This window comes from Hevea brasiliensis, chromosome 8, assembly GCF_030052815.1.
Source record: "Hevea brasiliensis isolate MT/VB/25A 57/8 chromosome 8, ASM3005281v1, whole genome shotgun sequence".
Classification (NCBI taxonomy): Eukaryota; Viridiplantae; Streptophyta; class Magnoliopsida; order Malpighiales; family Euphorbiaceae; genus Hevea; species Hevea brasiliensis.
In genome coordinates, this window is record NC_079500.1 from 9,930,192 (window position 1) to 9,954,486 (window position 24,295).

At 36.4% G+C, this 24,295-nt stretch overlaps 1 protein-coding gene, 1 long non-coding RNA gene and 1 pseudogene across 2 annotated transcripts; 2 read left to right on the plus strand and 1 right to left on the minus strand.

The window, feature by feature from the left end:
• The first annotated feature begins 2,652 nt into the window (after positions 1-2,652).
• Positions 2,653-4,803, plus strand: LOC131182480 (7-deoxyloganetin glucosyltransferase-like; annotated as a pseudogene).
• A 12,771-nt stretch (positions 4,804-17,574) lies between these two features.
• LOC110651244 (uncharacterized) lies at positions 17,575-19,634 on the minus strand. The gene is made up of 3 exons (XR_002494114.2): positions 19,148-19,634; positions 18,910-19,065; positions 17,575-17,843 (listed from the first exon to the last, which is right to left on the minus strand). It is a non-coding gene; the product is annotated as an uncharacterized LOC110651244 (long non-coding RNA).
• Positions 19,635-21,647: 2,013 nt separating this feature from the next.
• Positions 21,648-23,353, plus strand: LOC110651246 (7-deoxyloganetin glucosyltransferase). Its single transcript, XM_021806516.2, has 2 exons — positions 21,648-22,200; positions 22,288-23,353. Exons 1-2 carry the CDS (start codon positions 21,693-21,695, stop codon positions 23,226-23,228), a joined length of 1,449 nt encoding a protein of 482 aa, XP_021662208.2. The 5' UTR covers positions 21,648-21,692; the 3' UTR covers positions 23,229-23,353.
• The last annotated feature ends 942 nt before the right edge of the window (positions 23,354-24,295 follow it).

The window sequence follows — 24,295 nt, forward strand, 5'->3', positions numbered from 1 at the left end:
TTGGATTGATCATAATTACTGTGAAATAATAAACTAAAATTTTTATATATATATATATATATATATATATTTCGGTGGACGCAAGGACGGACCCAGAACAAATCTTCTCTTCATATATATATATATATATATATATATATATATATATATATATATATATATATAACAGTCCCATCATGCCCACCATGTGATTAATTTAATTTATTAAATAGTTTTAATTTTTATTTAAAATTTATAGAGATTTTTTAATTTATTTATCAGATATTTATAATTTTTATTTAATATTTTATTTATTTAAATTTTATCTTTTTTTCTTATTAGTAAGTGACAATATATTTATTTAAAATATTTTAATAAGGCTTGTATGATTTAAGAATATTTAAATTATGTTATGATCATGATTCAGAATTTTGTATGGTGGCATATGTAAAGTTTAATATATTCATAAATTAAGGCTTTAACTAATTTAATAATTAAAACATTAATAAAGAGACTAAAAACACCCTGAAATAAATTTTAATAAATAAAAAAATTTAAATCTAATTTAAAATAGCCCTCCATATTAATTGCCTATACTATCTCTTGTTTCTTTCTTTAATAACATAAAAAATTAATAAGTTTATCTTTTATATATATATATATATATATATATATATATATATATATATATATATATATATATAACATAATTATTAATTACAGGTTGATTCAAGAAATTAATATATGTATATATATATTAAGCATTTTAGAGGCCAATTAATTTGTTATAATATATAAATATTATTTTAATATAATTAATTTTGATTGAAATTTAAATCCAAAGCTTTAAAATTAAAAAAAAAACTCTTAAATTCTTAACTTTAAAATTATCATAATCTTAAATTGGAATGACCCATAATTATTATAAAAGACTTTATATGTGAATTTTTAATAGGAAAAACATAAAACTCAATATTTCACGAGTCTTTTGTCTTTAGCTCTTTTGAAAGCTAGTTTTCTCTTATTTTTAATTTATTTTATAAAAAATATTTTCTATGTTTTATAAAAAAAGCTAGTTTTCTATGTTTATTTTATAAACTCAATATAAACATTTTTCTAATCAAAGAAAAAACTAAGTCATTTTTAAGTAAAATAACAAAGAAAAAATAAGAGTTATTTTCACTCATCTTATTTTCTCTTCATTTCCAAACAAAAAAAAGTATCAATCTCAATTTATTTTCTTTCCTCTCCATTTTTTCCTCCTATCCAAACAGGATATTAAGGCTGCAAGAGATGGTACTGGTTTCTTAGTTTAAATGCTTATTCCTTCATAGCCTAGAAATAAACTTAAAAGTGTTTAGTACGATATTAATATTAATAAGAGTAATTATTATATAATAATTTTTAATTTATTGTTAATATTATTTGAATATTTAAAAGAAATTAAGCTAATTTTTTAATTTATTAATATTTATACATTCTTAAAAAATTAAATGTTAACTTTGAAAGTCTAAATTAATAATTATCTTTTTAAAAATTAAAACTTATTAAGGTAATATTTAACTCTTAAGTTTTTAACCTTCTATTAAACATGTTAAGACCAAAGATGATAATATGGTAAATATTGTAGAGGTGTTTGGTTGACCTTTTAAGTATAATTAATAGCTGATAGACACTAAAATAAATGAGCTAAGGTGTTTGTTAACTTTAAAAAATTTGAGCTAATAATTGATGGACAATCAATATGATACCCATCAGTTCCAATTTGCATCAACTTTATTGTTAGAATTGTTTCTTATCAACTAATAACTGATTTAATTTTATTTTTTATTTAAACTATAATATCATTTTTTATATAACTCGAAAATCAATATTATTAATATTGTTTGCTTTTATTTTTTCATTTTACAATCTTAATACTTTAATTAGCGTATTACTATTTTATTAAAATATTTTTTTATTAATAACATAAAATATAGAATATTTATTTATTATAAAAAATAAGTTTTTTTCCTAAAAACTTAAAATTATAAGATTTTTTCTTTATAAAACAATAATTACTTTATTATTTTATAACTATATTTTTAAAATTATTTAATTATTTTTTAAGGAATTTAATTTTCTTATTTTAATAATAAAATAAATAATATAATATAATAAATCAATAATTATATTTTAATTTTAATAATATAATAAATGCCATAATATATAAAATTAATAATTATATATTTATTTTAATAATAAAATAAATTATATGATATATACCCTTATGAACCATTTTACATATTAATAATAATATCTAAATATAATTTTATTAAATACTTAATTTAAACTTATTATCATCAACTACTAATTATCAATTATTAACTAACAATAACAATTATTATCTTTGGCAAAGAGCATATCCCGAAACGATGTGGCAAATCTTTTGCATGTTTAACAAATCAATAATGCTAGCCACATTTTTTGACCACTCTCTTGATGAGAGTGAGATTTTGATTTAAATCTCAATAGTATCTAATTATATAAAAAATATATATAAATAAATTTAAAATTAATAAAATCTAAAAATAAATCCTTTATATTTGACATGTAAAGTAAGTTTCAGATTATATAAGATAAGATTTGAATCAATAATTAAAAAAATATATATATTTTTCTTTTTCTTTTTGAAGAAAAAAAAATCTTCCATGGAAGCTCTTCTTTTTCTTTCACTCTTTGAAGAAACCAATATCAATGGAGTCTTTGAAACGCCATGCAGTTTGTATTCCATTTCCTGCTCAAGGCCACATAAACCCTATGCTAAAACTTGCAAAACTACTTCATTTCAGAGGCTTCCACATCACCTTTGTCCATACAGAATTCAACTACCAAAGCATTCTCAGCAACAGAGGTCCTGATTCTCTCAAGGGCTTCCATGATTTCCAGCTTGAAACTATCTCCGATGGTCTGCCGGAGGCTAGCCAGCGAGGCATCAAGACTTACAACACCTCTGTATAACCTTGCCGGACCATGGCCGGCGTTCATTTCGGGACCTCATAGTTAAACTTAATGGCTCATCGAATTTGCCTGCTGTTTCTTGCATTATTTCTGATGGTGTGATGAGCTTCACTTTAGAGGTTGCTTGTGAATTTGGCATTCAAGAGATGATTCTTTTTACTCCTAGTGCTGTTGGCATGTTGGGTTATCTTCACTTTGAAGAGCTCAAGAGAAGAGGCCTTGTTCCACTAAAAGGTAAAATCTTTCTATTCCTCTCTCTTTTCCTTTTCCTTTTCTCTTTCTTCTTTCTTTTTCCTTTCATGAGGATTATTTTTAGAATAAAAAATAATTTCTATATAGCAAAGAGGTTAATAATTTAGGGAGCATTAAAGTTTTGATTTGCACCTTAAACTTGTTAGGCATGTTGAATTTGCCTCAAAATTAATTTTTTAAAACCAGTTTAACTCATGAAATTATAAGAAGTTATTTAGCATTATTATTGAAATTGCTATTAAGAAAAATATATATTTTTAAATATACTAATTAAAGAGTATTAAAAATAATTTAAAATTAAATTTATAAGTTTTAATCATAACAATGCTAAAATAAAAATAGTTTTTTTTTTCAAAAGTATTTAAAATTATTTTTTTTCTGAAAAATAATTTTGATCCTCAAACCTCAATTCCAAACAGATATTAATAAGTTGATTCGATTCAATTTAGTGGTAAGTGTTTATTTTAAATTTTAATGTAAAAGTGAAGAAATTTTTTGATAAATTGCATGCGTTGATAATTGTTAATGATATGCAAAATGCAGATGCTAGTTGCTTGACTAATGGATATCTTGATAATGTAATTGATTGGATACCTGCAATGGAAGGAATCCGATTAAAAGATCTACCAACCTTCATCCGCACCACAGATCCAAATGACATATTCTTCAATTACAACTTAAAATCACTCAACAATTCCATGAAAGCTAAGGGGCTTATCCTCAACACATTTGATGAGCTAGACAAAGAGGTCTTGGATGTGATAAACACCGCATTTCTAGTGTTGTACACCATTGGCCCATTATCAATGCTTCAGCAAAATCTTTCTTCACCAAATTTTGAGTCCATTGAATCAAATTTGTGGAAGGAAGACAATGAATGCTTAAGTTGGCTAGATAAAAGAGAGCCCAAATCAGTTGTGTATGTAAACTTCGGAAGCCTAATTACAGTGAGTCAAGAGCAGCTGAAGGAGTTTGCTTGGGGACTTGCTAATAGCAAGTACCCATTTCTGTGGGTGATTAGGCCAGACCTTCTTGATGGTGGAGAGAAGATAATGTCCAAAGATTTCATGGATGAAATAAATGGTAGAGGTTTACTTGTCGGTTGGTGTCCCCAAGAGACAGTTCTCGGTCATGCTTCAGTTGGAGGGTTTTTGACACATTGTGGATGGAACTCTACCTTGGAGAGTATTTGTCAAGGAGTCGGATTGATTTGTTGGCCTTTTTTCGCTGACCAACAGACGAATTGCTTGTATTCATGTGAGAAATGGGGGATTGGGATGGAGATTGATAGTGATGTCAAGAGGGAGAAAGTTGAACAGGTTGTGAGGGAGTTGATGGAAGGAAAGAAAGGGAAGGAAATGAGAGTCAAGGCGATGGATTGGCAGAGGAAAGCTCAAGTTGCCACAAATCTTGGTGGTTCTTCTTATAGTAACTTCGAAAGGTTGGTCAATGACCTCATTATATGATCACACCGATCTTTAATAGAATGAATCTCAACTTTTTTTATAAATTAAATTGAGAGATGTATACATCACTATTTTTTGTTTAATAAAAGTAATTAAATTGATGAAAGTAGAAGCATTAATTATCAATTATGATTTGATTTCGTTAAGAGAATTTTAGAATTATTTATTTTGAATATATTAAATTAATATGTGGATACATTTAAATTTGGTTAATGGTCAGTTTTCATCTAGTTTGGAGTTGGAATCTAGTTTCAATCTAGTATTTTAGAATTTATGATTCCTAATGTAACACCCCAAAATTTTAAATATTATGAGCATTTTTGGTATTTTAATTTTATTTAAATTTTAGGAATTTTTTTGAGATATTTCGGATTTTAAAAATCGGGTTCGATTTTCCGAAAATATAAACTTTAATGATTTTTAAAAATTTATTTAAAGACCACGTGGCAAAACTAAAAATATATTTGGAGTCTACGTATTTTTCTGAGTTTTCTGGAATTTTTTCGGAATTTTTGGACCCCGTTTTCGGTCCCGAGGCAAAGTAAAAATTCAAAATTTTGTATTCTGAATCGAACCGACCGAATCGGATCGGATCGGACGGCCGAATCGGACCGCCTTTTTCCTTCTTCCTTTTTCTTCCCGCGTCGTCCCTCTCCCTTTTCTCTCTCGCTTTCTCTCCCCACTCCACCGCCGCCACCACCGCCCACCTCACCGGCCGGCCGCTAAACGGCCAAAAACGCGCAACGCTCTCAGGCCGCTTCGACTTCCCCGGCCAAATCCGGCCGATCCGGCCACCAATTGGACCGGGTCTTGTGTCCAAAATCATCTACTCGGCGAGAGCTTTCCATAGACACCAAGAACACCGAAATCCATCGAGCGGATTGTCCGATTTTTGCTCGGGAAGATTTTAGCCCATTTCGACTTTTGGGCTAGATTTCTCGAAAATCGTGAATCCCACGAGAAAACCGAGGCCACCAGCACGCTCCATTCGTCGAGAGCTTCGCAACGACATAAATTTCGAATTTTCCGACACCGTTTTTCGGTGGGTCCCACGAAACTTCGCAGTGTTTTTCCGAGCATTTAATGAGCTTAGAAAATTCTGAAAAATTTATGTACTAACCCCCGTATTATGGGCTTCGTGTAGGTATCCTCGATTCGCGGAAATTTGACAGTTGACCGGGTCTGCAAATTTCGGGCCAGACAGACCCGTTACCGGAAAAGTCTCCGAATTGGACCGAGGTTTTGGCTAGGCCCCCATTGTCAAACGTCTCGAGCGCGTTCCCGAAGTCGGAATAGGCAAAGGTAAACCCGAACCTTGCTTTTTCGTAATTTTTTAGTGCTTAAATAGGATTAAAATTCCATAAAATATTCGTGGTAGCTTAGAAAATTACGATTCTTTTTGCAATAGCTTAGTAATATTGCTAAGGACCGCGGGGCAAAGTTTTGTAATTTTTAGAGCTTGTTTGGGCAGTTTTTGCAAAAATGATCAATAACAAGGACTAAATTGAAATTTTGCGTATTGTGATGGATGACTGATTTGATGAGCCTGTGAGGGGCTGTGTGATATGATTGAACTGTGGATATATGGATTGTGAATATAGAAGTGTGTTTTGAGCCATTTTGCAGGTTGGGTAGGTCCTAGGTATAGGGGAGACTCTGCCGGATTTTCGGCACGACTTAGGACGTATTGGTCTTTTTCTTTGTTTGTATTGAGTCAAATTTATTAAATGATTGTAATAAAATTGTCAGGTGAGTCAGATGACCTTCTTCCTCCGCCCACTACTCGGTGACCATCACAAGTCGGTGAGTAGAATATTAATTTTAATTGTAATTTCGATATTATTATATGTTCAGCATGCCCATGCATCACTTATATGCATATATTTATGTAGTTAAACTCTAGGCACGATTTATGTTGCATTCATAACTATTGATGTGCCATGGTTGTTGTTATGGTAATTTGGAGCAGTGTGCGTTGGCGTGCGTGTGATGTGGTGTGGACTATGGATAGGACAGGCGATCCACGCTTGAGTAATTCACCGACTCGATCCTTCGAGGGGTAGTCATGGCTTGAGTAATTCAGGGACCCTCGATTTGGTTATTAAGTGGAAGTCCGAGCTTGAGTAATTCACGGCACCGAGTTGGATTTAAGAGAGTCGTATAGGGATCACCCCATATGTTATGATTGATACTACAGGGTGTGTGAGTGCTCCCAATTACTTTTTTGATGTTATGATGTGAAAATGTTGTTGATGTTGCATTTCACTCTACAGGGTGCATTAGTTCTAGATAGTTATAGAGATTATGGTTAAAATTGATATTTTACTCTCGAGTAACGCTCACTCCTGTTCAATATTTTTTCAAAGCTACAGGAGGATTTTATTTTGGTTAACTCGCTTTCTCCTCGCAGTCAATTATTACCGCTTGTATAAACTTGTTAAATCTTAGAATTTCCGCATGTGTTAGAAATGTTATTTGATTTGGGTCTAAAACTAAATTATTATTTTGGGACTCAGAAACTTAATATGCTATGCATGTTTGATGGATTGGATGAGGAGCCGAGCTCCCATTTAATATTAAGTTGATGAGTATGTGGAGGGTGAGCTGAGCACCCCAATTGACTATAAATTGAGTTTACAGGTCGGATGAGTCGAAAACTCCCCGTTGGTAAGTCCATTTTCTGGCCGACTGTCCGCTTGTTTTTGATATTGGGCCCAAATGGGCCTTAGAGTTGGGTTAATGAACAGTTAGGCTTACTACGGGCCTCGGGGCTTTAGGTCGCCTGTGTCCTAGTGCTGGTCCGGCCCATAGGTTGGGTCGTGACAAATGTTGTATCAGAGCTTAGTCTCCAGATTCTTAGGGAATGTTGTCTAAAGTGTTGGGAAAAGTCAAATAGGAGTCACATGCGGAAAAATAGGGTCCATATTCGTCTTGCATTGTCGTCTTTGCTTCTAGTTTCTGCTTCATATATTTTGTGTAAATATGAGTCTATAGAGTCATGCAATGTGCGCTTTGAATTTTGTGGGCTAATGCCGCTGAATTTCAGAAAATGTGTAGAAGGTGAGAGCCGCCATCGCACTGTAACTGCATGTGCCCGACGAGGTGTCGACAGATGAGGCGCCGCCCGAGGAGGCGGGTAGGAGGCCTAGAGCCGCTCAAGTAAGAGCAACTACCCACGCTCAGGAACAGTCTTTCATGGCACAGGGTCCCATGGACCCCATGGCAGCTACTCTAGCTGGTCTGCAGAGAACCATCGACATGATGGCGCAGTATATGGTCCACCCTCCACAGCAGCAGCAGTCCACCGCACCAAGAGGGGAACCTTACAAACAGATCATAAATTTTAAGAAGTTGGTGCCTGGTACTTATGATGTGTCAGACGATGCATATCGGTTTTCGGATTCTGCAGACAGCAGAAATGTAATTACGATTGACTGATAGAAGATTGATAGAGTGTGTACAGCATGTCATGGGGCCTATGCCTAGACAATGGATGAATGACTACGTGTTACCCCGGATGGAGGGATTGACATGGGCTCGGCCAGGAACTTTTATCAATCGGTTTGTGCGTAAAGCTTCAGAGATCGAAGTGGGCCTTTGAGGCCTTAAGACGAATGGCGTGTCCAGAGATGAATATGCTGCACTTCGAATTGAGCAGATATGCCCCTACAAAGAAGAGCTACAGAAACTATGAAGGTGAAGAGGTTCCTAAAGGGGCTTGACAGGAGGTATGCAAACCTGGCCATGATGTCTGATCAGTCTTTTGATGTGGTGGTTGATCGAGCCAGACAGATTGAGATTAACTATGCTACGGATGACAGTGGGAGAGCAAAGAAAAACAGAGCAGAGGGTTCCTCAGGTGTCCCTTCCATGGGTACTCCGGACAGTGGTGGCCAGGGTAATTACAGAGGAAAGGGTAGGAGCAAGAGAAGTGGTTTTAGACACAGACCACGAGGATCTGCACTCAGGCAGATCCAAAGCATGGTCACGGTGGGTACAGCAGCCTGGTCCAGTTCAGGATCCTCCTTGGCACCTTGTGCACAGTGTGGAAGAGGACATTCAGGACCTTGTTTGATGGGATCAGGAGTATGCTTCAGGTGTGTCCAACCAGGTCACTTTGCTAGGGAATGCCCCATGTTCAGCGAGCCACAGATGGGGTCACAGGGTTCTATTGCAAATGTTCCTCGCCAGTTGTATCCGGGTACTTCCAACATGGCAGGCAGTCAGTTCAGTGGCCAACAGGGCCGAGGACAAGGGGGACGTGGATTTGGAGGCGGTCGAGAGGTAGAAGTCGATCGTGGTTACGCCACTCGGGGTAGGGGTCAAGCTCGAGTTTTCACCCCGACCCACCGGGATGCTCAAGCTTCAAATGCGCTTGTAAGGTATTCTTCTGGTCTGTTCTTATGAGGCTCGTGTTTTGATAGATCCGGGTGCTACGCACTCATTTGTCTCCCCTGTGTTTGCCATGAGGTTGGGTAGAAACCCTACAACCTTAGAATGCCCTTTGTCGGTAGCTACCCCACTTAGTGACAACATAGATGTAGATATGGTTTTTCCGGTAGCCCAAAGAGTAGTGGATGGAAAGATCCTCCCACAGACTTGGTTCCTCTACCAAGAATGGATTTCGATGTAATCTTGGGGATGGATTGGTTGGCAACTCACTATGCCACTTTAGACCGCAGAACAAAAGGTGTATTTCCACATACCGTGTGGAAGAGTTTAGCTTTGATGGTGACAGAGCGTGGCTCCATATAATTTGGTGTCGCAATTAGTGCTAGAAAAATGTTGAGGCGTGGATGCCAAGGGTATTTGGCATTGGTGAGAGATACATCCGTAGAAGGTGTCGGCATGGGAAATGTTCTGTTGTCGAGAATTTATGGATGTCTTCCTGCAGGAGCTTCGGGGTTGCCACCAGAAGGGAAATAGAGTTTTGTATTGATGTTGTGCCGTACAAACCCCATATCCATGCCACCTTACAGGATGGCACCAGCAGAATTGAAAGAGTCAAGGAGCAACTACAGGAGCTTTTGGACAAGGGTTTCATACGTCCGAGCACTTCACCCCAGGGTGCTCTGCTCTATTTGTGAAAAAGAAGGATGGGTCATTGAGGTTGTGCATTGACTACGCATACCGAACAAGGTGACAATGAAGAACAAGTATCCACTTCCTGATCGATGATCTGCTTGATCACTCAAGGAGCTAGATTCTTTTCCAAGATAGACCTGCGATCAGGCTACCATCAGTTGAGAATCAGGAATGAGGACGTGTCCAAAACGGCTTTCAGGACAAGATATGGTCATTATGAGTTCTTGGTGATGTCTTTTGGACTCACTAATGCACCAGCAGCCTTCATGGACTTAATGAACAGGGTGTTCAAGCCATTTTTGGACCGTTTTGTCATCGTATTCATAGATGACATTCTGGTATACTCTCGGACCGAGGAACAACACGTGTGGCACTTGAGGATGGTGTTGCAAACGTTGAGGGAGCACCAGCTATATGCCAAATTTTCAAAATGTGAATTTTGGCTAGAAAGCATCTCATTCTTGAGACACGTGGTTTCTACTGACGACATTCAAGTGGATCCCAAGAAAATTGAAGCTGTAACTGATTAGCTTAGGCCTACAACAGTCACTGAGGTGCGAAGTTTTCTGGGTTTAGCTGGCTACTATAGGCATTTTGTACAAGATTTCTCCAGGATAGCGGCTCCCCTAACTAAGTTGACCAGGAAGAATGTTCCATTCATTTGGACAGATGACTGTGAGGTGAGTTTCCAGAAGCTTAAGGAGTGTCTAACCACTGCCCCTGTGTTGACACTACCTGTGAGTGGTGAAGGATACACCGTGTATTGTGACGCCTCCAGAGTTGGCCTAGGGTGTGTTTTGATGCAGAATGGAAAAGTAGTGGCTTATGCTTCAAGACAGCTGAAGAGGCATGAGCAGAACTACCCCACCCATGATTTGGAAATGGCGGCTGTAGTCTTTGCACTTAAAATCTGGAGACACTACCTGTATGGTGAAGTGTGCGAGATATACACCGACCACAAAAGTTTGAAGTACATCTTCCAGCAGAGGGATTTAAACTTGAGACAGAGGAGATGGATGGAGCTTCTGAAAGACTATGATTGCACCATCCAGTACCACCCTGGAAAGGCCAATGTTGTGGCAGATGCCTTGAGCAGAAAATCTTCCAGCGATTTAGCGCACATTTCAGGAGAGAAGAGACCATTGATTCAGGAGGTACATGAGTTGATGGATCAAGGTTTAATCCTAGATCTTTCAGATGAGGGGGTATTGTTGGCTCACTTTTCAGTGAGGCCAGACTTGAGGGACAGAGTTAGAGTTTCCCAGCACAGAGACCAACAATTGATGAAGATCATAGAAAGAGTACAACAAGGTGAAGGTGGTGAGTTTGGATTTGCCAATGATGGTGCCCTAGTACAAGGTTTTAGGATATGTGTGCCCGATGTAGACAACCTCAGGAATGAAATCATGCGAGAGGCACACTACACACTGTACAGTGTCCACCCAGGTTCCACCAAGATGTACCATGATGTGAAAGATAGCTATTGGTGGAATGGCATGAAGAGAGACATAGCGGACTTTGTGTCCAAGTGCTTGACTTGTCAGAAGGTGAAGTTTGAACACCAGAGACCGTCAGGGAAGCTGCAAGAGCTCCCTATCCCAGAATGGAAGTGGGAAATGATCACTATGGATTTTGTGACTGGGTTGCCTCGTACCACGCGAGGATATGATTCGATATGGGTAATTGTAGACCGCTTGACCAAATCAGCTCACTTCTTACCTGTAAAGACTACATACTCTGTGGCACAGTATGCGGCTCTACATTCGAGAAATAGTCGATTGCATGGAGTTCCGCCCATAATATCGACAGAGGGCCCCGATTCACTTCGATTTTGGAGAAAGTTGCGGGAGGCACTTGGCACACGATTGAACTTCGATGCGGCTTTCCACCCTCGGATAGGACGGACGTGAAAGGACAATCCAAACAACTGGAAGACATGCTTCGCATGTGTGTGTTGGATTTTGGAGGTCTTTGGGATGTGCTGCTAGGTTTGGTGGAGTTTGCCTACAACAAGTTTTTCCACTCCTGGATAGGGATGGCACCCTATGTGGCACTTTATGGAAGAAATTGTTGGTCTCCTCTGTGTTGGACAGAAATGGGGAAGCGAAGGTGCATGATGTAGACACAGTGCAGTACACTTCAGAGATGGTTCCCTTAATCAGGGAACGACTGAAAATAGCTTTCAGTAGGCAGAAGAGTTATGCAGATCCCAGACGAAGGGATGTGGAGTTTGAAGTGGGCGACTATGTATTTCTGAAGGTTTCTCCAATGAAGGGAGTCATGAGATTTGGAAAGAAGGGCAAGTTGGCACCTCGGTATATTGGACCTTTTGAGGTTACTGATAGAGTTGGGGCAGTTGCCTACCGGTTGGAGCTACCACCCAACCTTTCTCACGTTCATCCCGTGTTTCACATCTCCATGCTCAGGAAATACATTCCCGATCCTTCTCATGTCTTTACCGGATGTGATAGAGCTAAAAGAGAACTTGACATTTGAGGAGCAGCCTGTAGCCAGTGGACTACCAAGTGAGACAGCTGAGATCAAAGCAGATCCCTATGGTTAAGGTTTTGTGGAGGAGTCAGTCAGTGAAAGAGTGCACCTGGGAGTCAGAGCGGGACATGCGTAGCAAGTACCCTTACTTGTTCAATGTATAATCATGTGCTTTATTCTGCCTTATGTAAAATTCGAGGACGAATTTTCTGTAAGGGGGGAAGAATGTAACACCCCAAAATTTTAAATTTTATGAGCATTTTTGGTATTTTAATTTTATTTAAATTTTAGGAATTTTTTTGAGATTTTTCGGATTTTAAAAATCGGGTTCGATTTTTCGAAAATATAAACTTTAATGATTTTTAAAAATTTATTTAAAGACTACGTGGCAAAACTAAAAATATATTTGGAGTCTACGTATTTTTCTGAGTTTTCTGGAATTTCTTCGGAATTTTTGGACCTCGTTTTCGGTCCCGAGGCAGAGTAAAAATTCAAAATTTTGTATTCTGAATCGAACTGGCCGAATCGAACCGGACAGGATCGGACCGGTCGAATCGGACCGGCCTTTTTCCTTCTTCTCTTTTTCTTCCCCGCGCGCGTCGTCCCTCGCCCTTTTCTCTCTCGTTTCTCTCTCCTCCCCACCCGATCGCCGCCGCCAGCCACGCGACCCCGGCCGTAGCCGCTGCCGGTGGCCAAATCATGCGAGAAAACGCGCCACGCCCCACGCTCGCGCCTCTTCGACTTCCCCGGCCAAATCCGGCCGATCCGGCCACCAATTGGACCGGGTCTTGTGTCCAAAATCATCTACTCGGCGAGAGCTTTCCATAGACACCAAGAACACCGAAATCCATCGAGCGGATTGTCCGATTTTTGCTCGGGAAGATTTTAGCCCATTTCGACTTTTGGGCTAGATTTCTCGAAAACCGTGAATCCCACGAGAAAACCGAGGCCACCAGCACACTCCATTCGTCAAGAGCTTCGCAACGACATAAATTTCAAATTTTTCCGACACCGTTTTTCGGTGGGTCCCACGAAACTTCGCAGTGTTTTTCCGAGCATTTAATGAGCTTAGAAAATTCTGAAAAAATTTATGTACTAACCCCCGTGTTATGGGCTTCGTGTAGGTATCCTCGATTCGCGAAAATTCGACAGTTGACCAGGTCTGCAAATTTCGGGCAAGACAGACCCGTTACCGGAAAAGTCTCCGAATTGGACCGAGGTTTTGGCTAGCCCCCCATTGTCAGACATCCCGAGCGCGTTCCCGAAGTCGGAATCGGCAAAGGTAAACCCGAACCTTGCTTTTCGTAATTTTCTAGTGCTTAAATAGGATTAAAATTCCATAAAATATTCGTGGTAGCTTAGAAAATTACGATTCTTTTTGCAATAGCTTAGTAATATTGCTAAGGACCGCGGGGCAAAGTTTTGTAATTTTTAGAGCTTGTTTGGGCAATTTTTGTAAAAATGATCAATAACAAGGACTAAATTGAAATTTTGCGTATTGTGATGGATGACTGATTTGATGGGCCCAGGAGGGGCTGTGTGATATGATTGAACTGTGGATATATGGATTGTGAATATAGAAGTGTGTTTTGAGCCATTTTGCAGGTTGGGTAGGTCCTAGATATATGGGAGACTCTGCTGGATTTTCGGCACGACTTAGGACGTATTGGTCTTTTTCTTTGTTTGTATTGAGTCAAATTTATTAAATGATTGTAATAAAATTGTCAGGTGAGCAGATGACCTTCTTCCTCCGCCCAGCCGCCTCAGTGACCATCGTCAAGTCTGTGAGTAGAATATTAATTTTAATTGTAATTTCGATATTATTATATGTTCAGCATGCCCATGCATCACTTATATGCATATATTTATGTAGTTAAACTCTAGGCACGATTTATGTTGCATTCATAACTGTTGATGTGCCATGGTTGTTGTTGTGGTAATTTGGAGCAGTGTGCGTGCGTTGGCGTGCGTGTGATGTGGTGTGGACTATGGATAGGGCCAGGCGATCCACGGCTTGAGTAATTTGGGACTCGATCCTTCGAGGGGTAGTCACGGCTTGAGTAATTGGGACCCTCGATTTGGTTATTAAGTGGAAGTCCGAGCTTGAGTAATTCAGGCACCGTGTTGGATTTAAGAGAGTCGTATAGGGATCAGCTCCCATATGTTATGATTGATACTACAGGGTGTGTGAGTGCTCCAAATTACCTTTTTGATGTTATGATGTGAAAATGTTGTTGATGTTGCATTTCACTCTACAGGGTGCATTAGTTTTAGATAGTTATAGAGATTATGGTTAAAATTGATATTTTACTCTCTGAGTCGAACGCTCACTCCTGTTCAATAGTTTTTCAGGCTACAGGAGGATTTTATTTTGGTTAACCTGCTTTTCTCCCTCGCAGGTCAATTATTACTGTTTGTATAAACTTGTTAAATCTTAGAATTTCCGCATGTGTTAGAAATGTTATTTGATTTGGGTCTGTAAACTAAATTATTATTTTGGGACCTGTAAACTTAATATGCTATGCATGTTTGATGGATTGGATGAGGGAGCTGAGCTCCCATTTATTATTATGTTGATGAGTATGTGGAGGGTGAGCTGAGCTCCCCAATTGACTATATATTGTGTTTACAGGTCGGGTGAGTCGAAAACTCCCCGTTGGTAAGTCCATTTTATGGCCGGACTCTGTCCGTTTGTTTTTTTGATATTGGGCCCAAATGGGCCTTAGAGTTGGGTTAATGAACAGTTAGGCTTACTACGGGCCTCGGGGGCTTTAGGCTGGCCCAGGTCCTAGTGCCGGTCCGGCCCATAGGTTGGGTCGTGACATTGGCCCTTGGGATTTGAACTATAACTGGTCTAGATTTAGTCGGTTCAAACGGATTTCAGTTCGATCATGGTTTTAATCCAGTTTTAAAGCAATTCCAGTTTCGATTGATCTAGTCCGATCTAATTCTAGTTCTAATTTAGATATGAATTTTGGATTAACACTCTTGAAAAATTTAAATTTAATAAGATTACAAATAAAAGATAACATCCATTTTTATTGATAAAGAAATTTGTTACACTAAAGTACAAAAATAAAAATAAAAAGAATTGCTCAAACATACATATTATATGTCATTTAGTTATATAATTTCTTAATTAATAAAAAGTAATGATTTATTCTCTAATTTTCATTTTCAATATCACAACTAATCTTAGTTAATAATAATAAAATACATTTTACCATTTTTGGGATTGTTTGCAATTTATTGAAGTAGAATTCAACTATAAATATATTTTTGTGATTTTGATATTTTATGAAAAAAAGGTAAATAATGAGCAATTAACAAAGTAATAATTTGTCACAACCCGATTTTTGGGTCGGATCGGTACTAGGACTTGGATCAGTATAAGGTCCCCAAAACTTGTAGTAAGCCTAACTATTTCTAATCATTCATAGAGCCCAAAACAGTAGCCCAATTTCAAGTAAATAAACGAACAGAGTTCGGCCATAAATTGGACTACCCAACGAGAAGCATTACTCACTCGACCTTTAAGTAAATAAAAACAATAATATGGGGAGCTCAGCTCACCTTCACAATCCTCAATAAATTTTACATACATCCAAGCATTCTCACATAAATAAGTTTACAACTTTAAAAATTTAGTTATTACAACCCCATATAAAAATAATACAACTACTGGTACATGCAGAGTTATAAAATTAAATAAAGATAATAAAAGTAAAACTAAGTCTACCTGTCACCTGAGGAAAAATAGTTGAACAGGGGTAAGCATTCGACTCATAGAATAAGATATTCATTTTAAATATAATTTCTAGAACTATCTAGATCTAATGCATTTCCTAGATATGAAATGCAACATAATCACATAGTATCAAATAATTTAAACAATACTCGCACAAAATATAATTTGGAGCACTCACACACCCATGTGGCATATCAATACATATATATATATATATATATATATATATATATGAGAAATGATCTCCTATATTGCTCACTTAATTTCAATGCCTGCCAAAGAGGTCAACTCAAGTCAAACTTTCTCTTAATAATCCAGGTGCGGGAGTCAACGAGATCAACTCAAGCCGTATTCACCCCGACTTATCCATATATAAGGATCGGGTCCTACCGAGTCGAGCTCCAGCCGCGACTACCCATTCTGCTCAAGTCCACATCCATACCATACAGACACCAACACACGCACACAGCTTCAAATTACCATAAGGTGACATCCACAAACAAGTTCAATAAAGTATGCAATAAAAGAGTGTACCTAGCATTTAACTAGATATATACATACATATATGTGAATGTATGGGCATGCTTTGAATATAAATTATTAACATTGAAACTATAAACAAAATCAATATCTACTCACTAATTAACCAAAGATCACTGAGGCGGCTAAGAAGAGAATGATGGTTGACTCGGATCACCTAAACAATTATAATCATAAATTTATTAATATTAAAACAAAACAAAGACTTAAAGAAACACCCTAAATTTATGTTAGAAATTCGATAGAGTTTCCCCAGTAACTAGGACCTACCCAACCTACAAAATAACTCAAACACACTTACTAATCTAATGACCTCAGGCCCATAGCACAACAACAATATACTGCCCCTTCTGGGCCTACCAAACCAGTCAAAACTTATATAACTATATAATTTAGCTATTAAGTTTATAATTAACATTTTGCAAAAACTATCCAAACTAACCCAAAAAATTCTGTAATCATGCCCCGCAGTCTTTAGCAATGCTATTATACTAATACAATTAGAATCATAATTTTCTAGCTATCCATAAATATTTTATGAATTTTATTCTAAACTCAACCTTAGGTAAAATAGTGTATTTGAAGTTTAAGTTTACCTATGCCAATTCTAACACCTGAAACGTGTCTAGAGCATTTGAAAATGGTGAAAAGCACTGTAATATAGACCCACTTCTGAAGTGGGTCCAACAGCTCATGTGTCTGGCTTGAAAATGCTGTCCCGGTCACCGATGGAATTTTCTCAAAATAAAAATACCTCCACGAAGTTCACAACACAAGAAGTTAGAATATAATTTCTATTTAACTCAACAGACTCATTAAAGACTCAAAAAATTACTGATAATGTCACGACCCAACCTATGGGTCGGACCGGCACTAGGACCTGGGCCGGCATAAAGCCCCCGAGGCCCGTAGGAAGCCTTACTGTTCTCAAACCCATAACCAGGCCCACAATTTAGGCCCAATATGCATATAAAATAATTTAAATTAAATTGTTATAATTTTATTTCGTGCCAACTTTGGTCCAGCAATTATCCAAAACTAAAATTAGGGAATTCCAGCTCAACCCTGTTACATCATTTACAAACTATTCAAGACTCATAAAATTTTTTTCATTTGTTAATACAAAAATTTAAATTCATGCAGTCCCTGACAGGATTAATGCTATTACTAGTACATGCGGGTCCTAAATTACAAATTTAGAGAATAATAATACAATTAAGTAATCTTTTCATAACCTGCGAGGAAAGGGACAGGTTATTCTGAAAAAGGTCTCCTCTTGTAGCCTGAAAAAAATATGGTGAACAGGAGTGAACGTTCGACTCAGAGAGTAAAATATCAATTTTAACCATAATCTCTATAGTTATCTAAAGCTAATGTACCCTGTGAAGTGAAATGCAACATCGTCATAATTTTCATATCATAACAACAAAAAGGTAATTTGGAGCACTCACACACTCGATAATGTCAAACAATACATATTTGAGAGCTGATCCCCTATACAGCCCTCTTAATCCAACCTGTGCTAGCGAAGAACTCAAGCCAGCCTTTCGCTTAATAAACCAAATCAGGGTCCCAGCTAAGAACTCAAGCCGTGTCTACCCCGAAGGACAGGGTCCTAGCGAAGATCTCAAGCCGTGTTTACCCATCCTGTCCATAGCCAACACCATACCACACACACGCCAACTCACACACACTGCTCTAAATTACCACAACAACATCCATGGCACTTTAATAATTATGAATGCAACATAAAACGTGCCTAGTGTTTAACTACATAAATACATATTTATAAGTGATGCATGGACATGCTTGAACATATAATAATTTCAAAATTATAATTAAAATTAATATTTAACTCATATTACACCGAGGACTGTTGTGGCTGCTGGATGGAGAAAAATAGCTGACATCGATCATCTAATAATTAAATTATAAATTTATTAGTACTAAGTCAAAATAAAACTCTAAAGAGAAAACAGACAACCTAATTTATGTCGGAAATCCTGCAGAATTTCCCCTATACGTAGGATCTACTCAACCTGCAAAAGGTTTTAAAATACACTTCTATATCCACCAATCACACAATCACAAATCAATCACATCACAAGGCCCCTCCTGGGCCCATCCAACAATCAACAATTACAATATAAAAAATTACAGTTTAGTCCTTATAATTAACCCTTTTTGCAAAAACTATCCATATGAGCTCTAAAAATTCTAAAACTTTACCCTGCGGTCTTTACCAACATTACTAAGGTAATGCAAAAGGAATTTTAATTTTCTAATTACCCATGAATATTTTATGAATTTTATTTAGCCAGAAATGAACAACTTGGAGTTCGGGTTTACCTATACCAATTCTGACACCTGGGACGCGTCCAAAACGTCTGAAAATGCTAGGATTGACTGTAATATTGACCATGTTCTAAGACGGGCTACCGGGCTGCCAGATCTGGCTGAAAATGCGATCCCGGCACCGGTGAGCTATCCTTGATCGGATTGCACCTAAATTAAGTCCAAATTGTGTTAATAATTATTATAAAATTATTTTTAAATTTTGGAAATCAAAAAAGTTTAAAAATCTCACCAAGCGATCTGGACCGTCTATTATCGCCTTTTTCAAACGGTGTTCAATCGAAGCGAGACCGGTCCTATCTTGAAGATCTCGTCATCTTGAGTCCATCGGTGGTCTCGGATTTCTGATTCGACGGTTGGATCGCCGGAAAAGTGGTCGGAAAGCCGCTATAGTCACTTTCTCTCTCTTCATTTCTTGCCGGAAAACTCCATTAAAATCGGCGAGTCTTGGTCAAATGAGGAACCCAGTGCTGCCAGAAGCTCGCTGCCGGTGTCCCCTGTCTTTCCGTCGTCAGAGATGACTGAAAACGGCCTTGGATGGTCCTCTCCCCATCGCACGGGTTCCACTCTTTTCTCTCTTCATTCCGGCAGCTGGATGAGCTTTGGCCGGCGTCCATGGCTGCTGGAGATGGATCGGTCGACGCTGGAGTGGTCACCGGTAGGGGTTTTCTCACCGGCAAGGAGAAAAACGAGAGGGAGGAGGGAGAGTCGGGGGGAAAGAGAAGGGAGCTGGGGGGGGGGGGGGAGGGTTTGCTGCGTTTTTGGGTTTATGGCTTTTTTTTTTATACTTTTAATTACACTATTAGTCCCTCAAGTTTCATGAGTTATTCACTTAAGTCCAAATTTTTAATTGTTTGAAATTTTAGCTTTCAATTTAAAACAACAATGATAATAATAATAATAATATATGAAAAACAAAAATGATACCTATTTAACAAAAATTACCATTGTGAAAATATTAATTTAAATTCATGAATAAAATATCAATAGATTATTAGGTTAATAAAAGAAAAATAAAATATATTTTATTAGAAAAATTGGGTTGTTACAGATAAGTTCGTGGGCCATAAAATTTTTGGTGTCAAAAAAAATTCCAAATTAGTGTTATCGCAAAACTCTCGACGTGTAAGACGTGTTGGTAGTCTCAGATTTTTGGTAGGATTTACGGTTTGAGATAAATCTAGCCCAAAAATTAAAATGGGATAAAACTTTCGAAGTTTGATTCGCACAAATCGAGAAACGATACCACGTAAACTTGGTATGTACACGATGCCATGAAGAGAGGAGCGTTTTGATACTAAGAACGCTGGAAACGGTGACAGAAGAAGGAAGTTATGGCTTAAAAAAAAAAAAAAGAAAAGAGAGAGAGAGGGTGAGTGAGGGGAGCGGTGTCTGCTAGACGTCCCTTTTTTACTTTCTTTTTTTTTCCTTTTTTTTTATATTTAAATCCTTAAACTTTTTTTTTAATAGGGTCCAAAATTATTTTCAATGTAGTCCAAAATACTATACCATAATTAAATTAATTTTAATAATAATAATAATAATAATACACATAATATATTAAACAACAATTTAAAATATATTTAATATATGAATAGTAAAACATTAATTAAAATCAATTTTATGTAGTTAAGACACTATTTATTTTTGGAGTACAATAATATATTTATCATTTTTGCTATTAGTATAAAATAATATTATAATAAAATTCTAAGTTAAATACATTTAAAATTAAAATTCAAAACTTAACTTTAGAGCTTCAAAATAATTTCATAAGAGTATTTTTAAATAATAAAATAAATCTCAAATAATGCAATTAATTAATTGTTTATTTCTTTTTTTTTGGGCATTACATAATTTAACTAAGAAAAGAAAAAAAAAAAAAAAGATAAACTTGCAAAAATTCTTGCTATAAGTGAATAAACACATCACAAAAAAGGGTGATAATTGAAGTCCCTTCGATAAATTTATAACACTGTAAAATAAGTTCAATCAATTAAGAGTAGACTTCACTCTTAAAAAGAGATAAATCTAAGATTAATTTACTACAACACAAAAGTTGATAAGATTAAAATTTGATAACACAAAGTTGAATTTATATTGAACTCATAAAGCTCCTAAACATTACATAATAAATGCTTATTTATAGACATATGTTCTCTAATAATCTAGAAAAAAAAATTAATTAAAAATAATGAAAAATCCTAAATAAGAAAGAAATTAAAGCTGCTTTAAAAAGGTCAAACTACTTAAATAAAAAGCGATTTTCAAAATCCTTTAATTATTAGGAGATTTTTTTGACTTGTGAGTTTGCCACAAAATTTGAGGGGGCCAAATTAAATTTAAATATATATATAAAATTTTGACTTGGTCAAAAGCAAGTTGAGTTGGGAGTCCATGCGAGCTTGGCAGCCACTCTTCTCCAAGGAGCTTTTGAATTTTGACTTGTCAAACTTGCTTCCTTTCTTGGCAACTCAGTTATCTGTGGCCAACTAGAATTTGCACTCTAGCCCCACACCTGTGGCACATCAGTTATATGATGTTCTTTGAACAAAACCAATTCATATTAATTGAAGCTTTCCTATAGAAACGAGGTAAATTTTATAAGAATAAAAATTAAATAAATCAAACAAATATTTTATTCGGTGGCTGACATTTATTTTGACTTATATCTTGAACCGCACGGCACGTCTACATCCTGGTCTTCCAGGGATTTTTATATATTGCATTCTGTATTATCTAAGCAACTCCACCGCCCACTAAAGAAACAGAGAGATATGGATATTCCTGGGATGAGCAAGCCTCATGCAGTGTGCATCCCCTACCCAGCTCAGGGTCACATAAACCCAATGCTCAAACTAGCAAAACTACTCCATCACAGTGGCTTTTACATTACTTTTGTTCACACTGAGCATAACCAGAGACGCTTGCTTAAGTCTAGAGGCTCCAATTCCCTTCCTGGCCTTCCTGACTTTGTCTTTGAAACCATCCAGGACGGTCTACCTCCGACTGATGCTGATGCTAGCCAAGAAATTGCATCTCTTGTTGAGGCTACCTCAACGAATTGCTTAGTCCCATTCCGTGAGCTTCTTGCTAAACTTAACTCGTCCTCTGATATTCCACCAGTTTCTTGCATAATCTCCGATGGTATCATGACTTTTACTCTTAAAGCTGCTGAAGAAATTGGAGTCCCTGATGTTCTTTTTTGGACTACAAGTGCTTGTGGATTCTTAGGCTATGCAAATTCTAAGAATCTTATTGAAAGAGGCCTAGTACCACTTGAAGGTACGAGTCATGATTTGATTAAAAGCCACCTTGGAATTTTGATGTAATTTTAAGTAATTAACAAGATTTCTCTGATTTTATATGCAGATGTGAGCTATTTAACAAATGGGTATCTGGAGACTACCATCGATTGGATTCCAGGTATGAAAGATATTCGCCTGAGGGACTTGCCGACTATAACTCGCATAACAGATGGAAATGATTCAATGCTAAAATTTGCGATTAGAGAGATAGAGAGAGCCTCAAAAGCTTCAGCCATTGTTTTAAATACTTATGATGAGTTAGAAAATGAAGTTTTGCTTGGTCTTTCATCTATGTTCAGCCCTCCAATTTACACCCTGGGTCCTCTCCAGTTGCTTCTTGGTGAAAATTCTTCAGAGAATGATGTAGCATCCATCAGTTCCAATCTGTGGAAAGAAGACACTGAGTGTCTCCAATGGCTTGATTCCAAGGAGCCCAATTCAGTCGTTTTTGTAAATTTTGGCAGCATGATTGTCATCACCCCGCAACAACTTGTAGAATTTGCTTGGGGACTAGCTAACAGCAAACAAAAATTCCTCTGGATAATAAGGCCTGATCTTGTCCAAGGTGAATCCGCAATTTTGCCAAAAGAGTTCCTTGATGAAAGCAAAGAAAGAGGTATGATGGCAAGCTGGTGTCAGCAGGAACAAATCCTAAAACATCCATCAATTGGAGGGTTTCTAAGCCATATGGGCTGGAATTCGACGATTGAAAGCTTGTCAAGCGGAGTGCCAATGCTTTGTTGGCCATTTATTGGTGAGACGCCTACTAACTGTAGGTTTGCTTGCAATGATTGGGGTATTGGCATGGAGATAGATTATAACGTGAAGAGAGATGAAGTGGAGAAGCTTCTAAAGGAGTTAATGGAGGGAGAGAAGGGTAAAGAAATGAAAAAGAAGGCATTAGAGTGGAAGAGAAAAGCAGAGGAGGCCACAGCTCCTAACGGTAGCTCATATATAAATTTAGACAGATTGATCGAGGAGGTGCTGCTGTCAACAAGACCATAGATAGGTGAACACACCACAAATGAAACCTCTGTTTCTATTGTTTATGAATAAGGTGTGCACATTGTATTAGTTCCATCTATGAAAGTTTTATGAAGGAAGTGAGGATTTGAAATCCTATTTATCTACATTAAAAAGGGTATTTATTTAATTGGATAAATAAGTTAGAAATCTTTAAATTCTTAAAAAGTATATAAAAAAAAATTGATTTATTTAATTGGAAGTAAATAATCATTACTAGAAAAATGAAAGATTATTTTTTATTTATTTTTAAAAAAAATAAATTATTTACTTGAAATTAAATAAATTATTTCTTAAAAACCAAAATTTTCAGAAAGTGAGATTTTTTGATGAATTAAAACTTAAGCATCAAAGTTGAAGATATTATTATTTTTTTCAATCCTAATTGTGGAAGAGGTCCCTATGGTTTTAAAAGAATAAATTAGACATAGCTTGACATCTTTGCCTATCATGCTCTGCTGCAACTGTCCCAAATTTTTTAATAGTAGAAGAAATATATTGTATTTTAGTTGGCTGATATCTGGCTGATTACTGTACAGAAGCAAATGCATTGATGCAAAGTCAAGGGCCTTTTGAGCACATCACATCTTGTAAACCCAACTAAACTCTCAAACCCTGCACCAATCAATCCTTTCCCTAATGGGCTAACAGACAATATGAAAGAAAATAATTTTAAAAAGTCTATAATAATATTAATGCAATGAAAAGGAATTTACATAACTATTTTTAATTAATTTAAAATTAAAATTTATTATTAATATTATATTAAAAAAATTTTATAGTTGTTGAAACTTTTTTTTTCCTTCCTTTTATAATCTTAACATATTTTTATAATATTTTATAATTTATTTTATTTATATTTTTATCAATAAAGGTAAATAAATTATTTTATATATTTAATAGAAAATATTACATATATTTAGAGAGAATGCATCCAACCAATTTCTTATTGAATAATATGGTTGAATTTATTATATATCAACATAGAATTATGCATATTAAATTTCATCTCCATTAAATATAAATAGCAATCTGTAGACCCTTATTTT